Source organism: Oryzias melastigma, linkage group LG3 (assembly GCF_002922805.2).
Source record: "Oryzias melastigma strain HK-1 linkage group LG3, ASM292280v2, whole genome shotgun sequence".
Taxonomy (NCBI): Eukaryota; Metazoa; Chordata; class Actinopteri; order Beloniformes; family Adrianichthyidae; genus Oryzias; species Oryzias melastigma.
The window spans coordinates 10,993,872-11,004,017 of record NC_050514.1 but is presented as its reverse complement, the minus strand read 5'-3'; the positions used below and the strand labels follow the sequence as shown (position 1 = coordinate 11,004,017).

The following is a 10,146-nucleotide window of genomic DNA, read 5'->3' as shown; positions in this document are numbered from 1 at the left end:
GCAAACTTTAATACTACGATTGAGGAAAACTGTAACTTTGACAGAAAAAATACTGTTAAACCAAGTAAAAGGTGATCAAAGCAAGTCAGAAGTGATGGTTTCACAGAGATGTGTACTTATTTAATTGCTTTGTGTTTAAACGAATATGCTGTTGGATGAAATGAACTTAAACTGTCTCTAGGTAGCACTCAATCCACCACATGTTGTGGAGGTTGCACTAACTTTCTATGCAAAGTTTACTTTAATTCTGTTGTCAGAAATACACAGATGCAACTGAGAAAAACTGTAATGCAAGACCCATCATTTTAGTAGACAAAAGAAAGCAAAAAGCCCAAAACACACAGACATGGAAGCCAGCTCCTTACTGTAAGATCAGACCGGTAAGAGCTCAGAAAAACAGAACTGCACCATTGTAATCATATTCAACAGCTTCTCCTTGGACTCCACAGACCTTAGAGACAATTTAAATGCTAACGTTATAATCAGTCTAACTACCAAAGCAGAGCGCATCAGATGCTTCAAATGACTGTCAGGAGAAAGTCTCTTTTGTATGAAAGAAAAGTATAAGTCAGGTTCTCACCACAATGAACCGCAGGACTTTAGCATCACAGCGCTTTTCAAGAGTGTCACCCAAGGACACAGCAACTCCTTTATGACCAGAGATCAAACTACTGTGTAAACACATACACAAATACACACAAAATATCCACAAAACATTCTCTAGCAGCAATTTTTACCACCTGACTCCAAGATACTAGATAGATGTTGAGTTATAATTTTGGGCCTCTGGATGTGCTAATTATGGCACGTTTTCAGCCTGCAGTCACTCCAGGAAGTGTTGACAGGTCAGTCAGATGTTGTCGGTCAGCACACATCCTTCATTGATTTACATCTTGAATCAGCGCTTCTATAGGAGACACGTTTCCTTATTGCTGTTTGTTTATTTATTTGAGACAGGGACAGCATATATTAGTAATGTAACATTTAAAAATATGTTAGATTTAGGCTAATTTCCATCGATAGTCCCTATAGAAAAGGGTGGGTACGTCAAAAGACACGTTAAATCAAAGAAAGGAGAACAGATTAGCAGACGACAGCAGATACAGAAACAGCAAAGATGGGTTTGTCAACAGAAGAAACACAAAAGTAAATCCATTAACACAAGAGCAACAATTAAGGAAAAAATTAGATAAAACAAACAGAAAATAAAACAGTTGGACAGATGTTACAAAAATTAAGCAGAGGTGTGGTGGCAGTTCCAGGTATGAGATGCTCTGTGGGAGAATCCCTCCTGGCTGAAGGCGCTCTTCCTGACAGGAACAGTGTAATCACCCCTGGATAGAAGCCCTGTTTGGGTTTCTTTGGATACATGCCTATAAAAGACGAGGGGAAGGATTTTGTAAATTAAAATTGAGTAATTGTATTTCACAAATAATCAGCAGGTTGTGTTTTTGGAATTTCTGTTTTAGAGTTGTTGTGTTGGCTGATGCCCAGCTGGATAAACAGTATGATAAGTGTGACATGATTATGACATCAAAATACAGTTTAGAAGAGTTAAGTTGCTCCTGGTTTATCTCAAATTGGATAGGTTAAATTTAATGTTGTTAAAGGTTTTCTCTAGTTGTGAATCTGAAGGTATTTGAACTCTTGGACCGCTTTAAGTTTGAATTTGGGTTGCAGAATAATTCCATTGAAAGTCATTGTGGGGTTTTTGAGTTTCGAAACAAACAAATGGATTAATAATACAACCAGATGTAGATTTTCCCACACAAATTGCACATTTTTATATGTTCTTTTGAGTGATCATGCTTTAACAGGAGCCTTCCTGGACTCGGGTGTTTCTCCGAACGTCTGTATTTGTGTGCGTTTTTAAAAAGGGTCGGAGATTACCAAATATAATTATGTGCAGAGTGAGCTCCTGCACGCATGCAAAACAACATTTACTGCAGCTAATGAAGATGCAAGGATTCTATTGAAGACATCAAAAAAGAAGGAGAGGCCGTTTTACACACACGCTGCCAAGAAGCTATAAAAAAGCAGCACAAATGTTCTCAGAAATAACCCGCTCACTGCTTCAGCTGTTGAAGCAAACATGTTACAGAAGGTGGTTTGCTGCACATACTGATTGATCTTCTCAGCACTTAGGTGGGTTTTCTCTTTCCCTAAGATTATTTTCATTTTCCCTTCAGTCGGCTTAAGAGGGTCCCAGGTGGTTCTGTGTTGGCAGAATGGAGATGAGGGTTTCTCTTTTTTCTTTTTTTTTTCTAAATGTCTGTCTTTTTTCTTAAGGCAGACATCTCTGGCAACATCCTTTTGCAAACTCAGAACTTTAACCCACATGAAGTCCCTGGGTTATGAAATAAACATGTCAGGAAGAAATGTTTGTGGTGTAATCCCTTAAAGTGGTTTCAGAGCTCAGACTGTACAAACAACTCAAAAGAATAAATGCCTGCTTTTAAATATATATATATATACATATATATTTGTCTCATTTGCCCAGAGATAGAGCAAACAAAAACAATAAACTGATTTATTTAGGAGGTGTTTAAAGATCAGGCCCTTTCATTGTGTGTGGTGCAGTTCCGCCCCCTTCTGACCAGCCGTTGCAAATACAAAAATATATATATATTTTCTGTTACATTAAATTGATTGGTGTAATTTATACTTTTTTATATGTTTAATTTATTTTTCAGTTGCAAAACCTTTTGATAAGTAATCGTTTTAAGATGGAATTTATGTTGTCTTTTGGGATCCTTAACTTTTTTTTCCCTTCATTGTTGTCTTTTTATAATCTTGTTAAGATTTTCAGTCATTTATATCTTCATTGTGGCTCTTTGGTTAAAATAAAATGTTTTAATTGTTTTTTAAAGTAACTGTAAAGGAAAAAGTAAGTAGTAAAGTTTTAATTAAACTTTATTCAACTCATTCACAAACAGTGGTTGGACGGTACGAATTATTCAACGAGGATCCTAACAACTGTAGCCCTAATTCTCCAACAATCCATCAATCTTTATGATTTATCAATGTCATATTGACACATTTCGACTGAATTTTTGGCTTCATGCATCACAAAAAAATCATTTTATTGTCAGTAACCAGAACCAGAATTAAATTTATAATCTACTAAATTATAAAGCAGATTTTCTATTTGTGTGACATGATTTTAATATACGGTAGAGGTCACTTAATTAGTTCTAATTTTATTTTTGCTGGTTATATTTATGAATTTGTGGCTAAAAAGTACCAGAAACAGTAAATAAACAGTTTTTCCTGCTGCATTTGCTGTATTGACTGTATTGCTGTAATGGTGTAGGAAGTCTTTTATTTTGAAAGGAAGTGATGCAAAGCTCTGTCAAAATTTATAAACTATTTCATATTTTTCTAATCTATTTTTCTCTTCGTGTTCATGTTTTATTTATGAAAAAAAAAGTTTATTTTAATGTCATAAATCATGTCAGTAGCAAAAAACATAAATATAAATCCGTACCTTATTTTTTGAAGGATGAGTGAAGACTTTATGACTCCTACTGGGTTTTGGTTGGCGAGAAATCGACCCGAATGGCGCTTCAAGGGTTGAAGGTTGCAGACCCCTGGTCTACTCATGGTCCCCCCCCTTGCTTTGAAATCCATTTTTCCATTCACTTTGAAGAGTTAAATGCACATTCATAAACATAATTCAGATTGTAATAAATGCAAACATAACAGATTGTAGCAAAAATACTCATTTATATTTGTAAGCCCTTGATAGTAAAATAAAAAATAAAAAACACAACATAATGAGAAATTGGATAATACCTTTCGTCAGAGTAAAGAATAGAAGAATATAAAAGGTACAAATGAAGGTAAAAAAAAAATCAATGTTTTCTGGACTGGTTTACTTCCAACCACTGCTTGAGTTGAGTAGTGACGGTTCTTAATGTGGGAGATTCCCTTTCGGAGAGTGGGAGACTAGAAAGAGTGTTTTATCCAAAAGTTCTTTTTGTATTTGGGGCTTATAGTGAAGGTCCCAGTCCTTAAAATACTGTAATTATTAATATGATTGATACCTAAAACAAAAAAAGCACCCCTGCTTGAAGAAAAAAAGACCATCACATTGAGTTTTTGTATAATAATTTATGTGTAAAGTAAAAAAAAAAAAAAATTCACATGGTGCAAAACAGTTAATGTAAAACAGCTTTAAAGATCCTCAAATTGTGCATTTATAAAATATACATGAAGCAAAGGTGGTCTTACATACATATGCATGAATATGAATCTATCTATAAATGTAAATAGATATGTATTACTATATTTATACAAATGCATACATATAAACCGAAGGAACAGCTAAAAGGGCGCCGGTCTTTCCCAGCTTCCCCTCTGTCTGGGTAAGAACGTCATACTGAGCTGGTCGGCCTCCTGGTGATGCTCCACAGGCTGCTGGGAGAGGTTGTTGGTCTGTGGGAGGCAGTCTAAGGTCAAACCCTCGTGGGGGCAGACGGAGTACTGAGAGAGCAACGTCACCAAGATGGATTTCATCATCACCATGGCGATGTGTCTGCCAACGCAGGCTCGAGGGCCTGAACCAAACGGCTGAAAGTACCGACGAGGAGTCTGGAGGAGGAGAGAGGAGAACACCCTGAAGAAGACCTCGATCCACATCAATAGTTTATAAGAACTATAGACTTTTCAAAATACAAATTAAATTAGTATAATAAAGTTACACACTTCCGCTGTTTTGTTATTAGCTGCATAATCTTGTCTGCCTGATTGGAAATGTTGAAATTACTCACATTTTTTTGGAAGTTTTCCAGACTAAATTCATTTGCTTTGTGGAAGAACTCTGTGCGGTGCATGCGGCCTGTATTCAGGATGATGTTTGTGCCCTTCTGAACCCTGTGGCCGTCTATGATGTCATCAAAAAGGGCTCTACGCATGGTGAAGTCCACCACCGGGTGGAAGCGCAGGCATTCGTTGATGAAGCTTTCCAGCACCGGCAACTTCTGAAGATCTTCATTCTGCAGCTGTCTGTCACCTGGAGCAAAACAATGAAATGATTTTGATACTTTTCTTTAAATAAGCTACAGTGAGACACAAAGCTCCAAGAATATAAAGTGTTTGATTGCTTACCAACAACGGTGTCTATCTCCTGCAGAAGTTGGAGCTCCACGTGAGGGTTTTGTTTGAGCAGCAGGAGCATGAAGAACAGGCTGATGGACAGAGTGTCGGGCGCTGCAATCACCATCTCCAGCACACACTGCCTCACGTTCTCAGCAGACAGCTCACCGTGGCCCTGAAATGCATGAACCAAAATCTCCAATTTTCCCTCTGAAAACCACAGAGCCACTCCCAAATAAAGGAAACTTACTTGGGCGAATATGAGCTCTGCAGTGAAGTTGATGTTGTCCAGCTTCTCTGCCTGCTCCATTTCCTTCCTCTTTCGCTCCACCAGGCTTTCTATTGCATCTTGGAGCTCCTGGCTGAGAAAACATTACATGAAAGCAGCCTTAAGAGGAGGTTCATGTGAGAAGAAACAGAAGAAGCTGAGGGACTCACGCTGCTGTCTTGTGCTTCTGATGAATCCAGCTGAACTTGAAGTAGATGTCGGGTTTGATCAGCACCGTCTGCCACGTGTCAAAATACTTGTGGATCTTCTGCAGCAGCTCTTTCTCTGCACAGCGACAGAGTTGACTTCATTATTTCTGACCCTCCCCTATGGATCACTTTTGAAGAAAACCACACACCGTCGACAGGAACACCCAGGAAGAGCCTGTTGGAGATGTCCACCACCGTGCAGCGTAAAAAACCCAGGACGTCCACCAAAGACAAACTGCTCAGGTTGTCCAGGTGAGTCTGTGTGGAGGTGACGCACACTTCCACCGTCTGCTGCAGGTTTGGACCAGTTAGAGCTGAGAAAAAATTATATTTAGAGTTTGTAAAATATTTGATCAGACAAATGTAATTCTAGTTGAAAGATTTCACCTTTGGTGAAATAGGTACGAATCTTTTTCCACAGCGCCACGTTGTTGTTAAATATGATTCCCTTCTCGTTCATCCCGATGCAGCTGAGTCCTTGTTTGCTGCCAAAACGCGAGGTATATTTTCCGTTCTTGAGAACGTGATTCACCGCTGATGCCCTGGAAACAAACAACGATGTGAAACTCTCTGATTTGTTATAACGTCAGGACTGGTAGCTGCAACCAACCTGCTGAGGATGAGGGTCTCCTCTCCGTTGATCCACACTCGAACTATGTCTCCATATTTGTTGTTGTAATAGTTGCTGGCTGTGCCAATGCCGGTCCAGATGAATCTCAAATAGGACATGAGTGGTCCCAAACCCAAACAGAAGGATGGTCCTGTTGCAGAAGTTAAAAATCATGAGGAGTTTGTCTTCAACTCATTTAAAATCCTAAACACTGAACTCACCAGGGATGGTTTTCTTCTCTGTGTGACTCCAGACCATCAACAGCAGACAGACGAGCAGGATGAGGGACCTTGTTGCCACGGGGATGCCGGATGAGAGGTCTACAGTGGTGTTTGGGGCCATCGAGACCAGCTCTGTCACCACAGAGTCCAGACACGAGGATGCCATCGCCCGATCACAGATCAGATCCATCAGACAGAAGGACCGAAGCAACAGCTGCTCCAACCTGATAGGAGCAAACGCTGGAAGCTGCCTCGCTTTCCCCTTTATACCAGATCGAGCTGGTTACAAGCCAGGTCAGGGTAATGCACAAGCCACAACATAGTGGGAAAAGGGTAAACAATACACAGGAGACCTTGGAGGGTTGAGTTTTTGCCTGTGGCCTTGAATGAACAGGACACAGGCGGGTGGGGGCAGGTCGATCTGGGGTTGTGTTTGACAGTTGGGCGACAGGATGCAGTCCACCTTCTTTGAACATCAAAAAAGCCCCGTCGGAAATCCCACACCTAGCAGCAGAGCCGTGGCACGACGGGAGGATCAGCTGCAGCTTCATCTTGTAAAATTTGACATCGCTGTTTGGGAAAACTCAAGGAAAAAGTTCTGTAGTCTGTGTAAATGCTTCGAGTCGGTGATAGTGTGCACAGATTTAGTTTGGGCTTCAAAGAATTTACATGAATCGCAGATCTGCAGTGTCCTGGTAAAAAAAAAATAAAATAAAAGTCTTTCAAAGATCTATCTAAAAGACACTTCATGTTCTTTCTGTTCCAGATTTGATTTCCCATAAAATCCAAGCTGCCCTGCCAGCCAAAAAAGATAAAGATAATGCAGAACATAATTACAATCATAAACTTCTTACAGCTCCAAAACTGTCCAAAACTTTAACTGTAAAAACAACATAACCAGACTTTGCAAAGTGAATACTAATTTCTAGTTGTACAGAAGGCTTCTGTGTTGTCAGGTTGGTGTGAAGACTTTTAAATGTTCAGGTTGATCCAGGTGGTGAACATCATGAATGACAATGAGACTAAATTTGGTAAAATTATGATAAAATAATGTTTTACTGTACAGGACTATTCATTTAGTGACTGTTGAGTGTTTGCATTGACATCAGTCAAAGGTAAAATCAATCTATACTAACACATTTTGGGGGGATTTTTCATTAGCCAAGGTTCAGTTGTGACAAGTGCATTAAGGTCTAAGAAAAACATCAGCTATTGTCACCCAAACATATACACTAGTGTCAACATTTTACCTGTTTAGGTTCAGTGTACCTCAAAGTCAAAGTTGTGACATTGTGATTTTTGTGGTGCTGCACGTGGCTGTGTGATACAGTCGTTAGCACTCTCACCTCACAGCAGTAAAGCATTGATTCAAATCCCAGCTTTCTAAGTGGAGTTTGCATGTTTGCCTCATGCACTCTGGCTTCCTCCCACAGTCCAAACACTTGCTTCATAGGTTCATTTGTAAATTCAATTCAATTCAATTTGATTTATATAGCCCAAAATCACAAAAGAATTTGCCTCATTGGGCTTAAATTGCAAATTGTCCCTTATGTGTGAAGCTGAGTGTGTGAGTCAGTGTGAGTTCCTGTGATAGTCTAACAAGCTGTCTGGAGTGTACACAGACTTAAAGCAAAAGTAGCTGGGATAGGCTCCAGCAACATGGTGACCCCAAAGAGGATTCTGCGGATTTGGAAAGCAGACACATGAATGGATTTTTACTAGGCCAGATTTTTGTGACATTATTATATGTATTAGCGTGTTTTCTCAAGTTTGGAAAGTAACATCAAAAGGCCAAGAAAAGGTTGTTGCAGTCAAGAATTACATACAACTGCGGCCGTGGTCCATCCATCCATCCATCCATCCATCCATCCATTAATCCATCCATCCATTAATCCATCCATCCATCCATCCATCCATCCATCCATCCATCCATCCATCCATCCATCCATCCATATCTCTTTCAGGGTCACAGGGCAGCCAAAACCTCACCCGGCTACTGTTGAATGAAAGCAGGGTACACCCTGGACAAGGGCACCAGTCTGGACCCACATCTTGCTGAACTTTTCTTTTTCATTTATTTTTTTATTCTTGTAGCCTTTTGCTTTCTTTCTCAAAAGTTCTTGCTTTTTGCCAACCTTTTAGAATTTAAGATATTTGTATAAGTAATAAGAAAAACTTTCTATTGTTTTTTTTTTCTTTTGAAGATCCAAACAATCATTCTTTATTCTTCTTTGTTTCTCAGATTAATTTTAACTGCTGTTTTTCAGCTTCATCTGGGCCTCCTTCTGTCTGTCCCCATATTTCTGTTTTTGCTCACTCTGTCTGAAGAACCCTGAATTCATCAGCCGCCCACGTTCCAAACCAAGAATGCGTCCCGTTGAAACGGCCGACTGTGTGCTGAGGCCCGGCCGCAATAATGATGCCCTGTATGATTGCTTCTTGGACCAAGATTGTTCTGCACGATTAAGCAGAGACAACCCCTGCACAACCCTGACTCTGAGCTCTGAGCTGTGGTCAGACTGCATCTTTGTCTTCACATATATGAAATCACACATAAAAAAACATCATCTTAACTCAACACACACACATATATGTTAAAAATACACAGAAAGTTATCCATAAACTTAGGGAAATGATAAAACTCTATAAATTAAATTTTTTTGCACTGAGTTAAACTTGTCTGAGAGCCTTGAAGTGTTATCTCCAAATGAAAAGTACAGGGTTAGCAGTGAGATACGATAACAGCCAAAGAATGAACTCATTCCTAAGCAGTTGTTTGGAGATATGTGCCGCTCAAGCTGAAGCTTCTCTGTTTATTTTTATTTCTACAATTATATAATAAGATCCACTTATATAACACCCCTGACTTGAATACCAGGGACATCCGGATCTGTGAAGGAGTTTCTCTGGACCTAAGTCAAATAAAAAAAGAAAAGCAAAACTATTTTAACAAAAACACATATTTTAAAAAGTGTCTTCTCTCTGTTTCTGTAAAAGTTGAAACTAGAAGTGAAAGATGAAACAAGCAAACTCTGGATCAGACTTGACAAATCTCAATGTATCAATGTGAAAATAATCTTTTTTTGAAGCCAGTTCAATGATCTTTCCTCTCATATTTTAATAAAAAAACGTTGCCTGTAAAGTGTTTTTGTTCTGACCATAACTTTTATTTTGCTGGTTTGAGGCAAAGAAGTCACAGTTCTGTGTTAACAGTAAATCAGGATTCTATAAGTTCAAGTCTATGGAGCAAAATTAGGGCCAATATTGTTCGAAAGCCAAATAAAACAAATTGAACAAATATTGTTTTTTGGCCAAAAAAAAAAAAAAAAAAAATCTAAAACTTTTTGCTATTCCAAAATAAAATTTATTTTCAGCTTCATTTTTTTTGTTTCAAAACTCAAATTTTCATGTCTAAGATTTTTCAGTTTCAACTTTTTTTTCCGTTTTTGAATCTGAGAATGTCATTCATTCATTCATTCATTCATTCATTCATCTTCCTGGCCGCGTCCTCCCTTTCGGGGTCGCGGGGGTGCCGGAGCCTATCCCGGCTACTGATGGGCGAAGGTGGGGTACACCCTGGACAGGTCGCCAGCCAGTCACAGGGCCTCTGAAAATGTCAAAATAGAAAATGAAAAAAAGGGATGAAACCGAAAGTTTTTTAAATTGAAATTTTGAGTTTTGGAATTAAAAAAAATGAACATTTGACGCTAATAATGATTAAGTTTATATTAGTATAGCAAA

General features: G+C 38.9%; 1 protein-coding gene across 1 annotated transcript; it reads right to left on the bottom strand.

The window, feature by feature from the left end:
- Positions 1-3,666: 3,666 nt before the first annotated feature.
- Positions 3,667-6,666, bottom strand: LOC112161048 (aromatase). Its single transcript, XM_024296015.2, has 9 exons — positions 6,406-6,666; positions 6,185-6,335; positions 5,962-6,116; positions 5,724-5,888; positions 5,536-5,650; positions 5,348-5,459; positions 5,110-5,272; positions 4,773-5,014; positions 3,667-4,593 (listed from the first exon to the last, which is right to left on the bottom strand). Exons 1-9 carry the CDS (start codon positions 6,593-6,595, stop codon positions 4,327-4,329), a joined length of 1,560 nt encoding a protein of 519 aa, XP_024151783.1. The 5' UTR covers positions 6,596-6,666; the 3' UTR covers positions 3,667-4,326.
- Positions 6,667-10,146: the final 3,480 nt, after the last annotated feature.

Coding starts and splice junctions, on each gene's coding strand:
- LOC112161048 (XM_024296015.2), bottom strand. CDS start 6,595: ATGGATCTGATCTGTGATCGGGCGATGGCATCCTCGTGTCTGGACTCT. Junction 5,889..5,961: donor TCGTACCTATTTCACCAAAG/GTGAAATCTTTC, acceptor ATTTTTTCTCAG/CTCTAACTGGTCCAAACCTG. Junction 5,651..5,723: donor CCTGGGTGTTCCTGTCGACG/GTGTGTGGTTTT, acceptor GTCGCTGTGCAG/AGAAAGAGCTGCTGCAGAAG.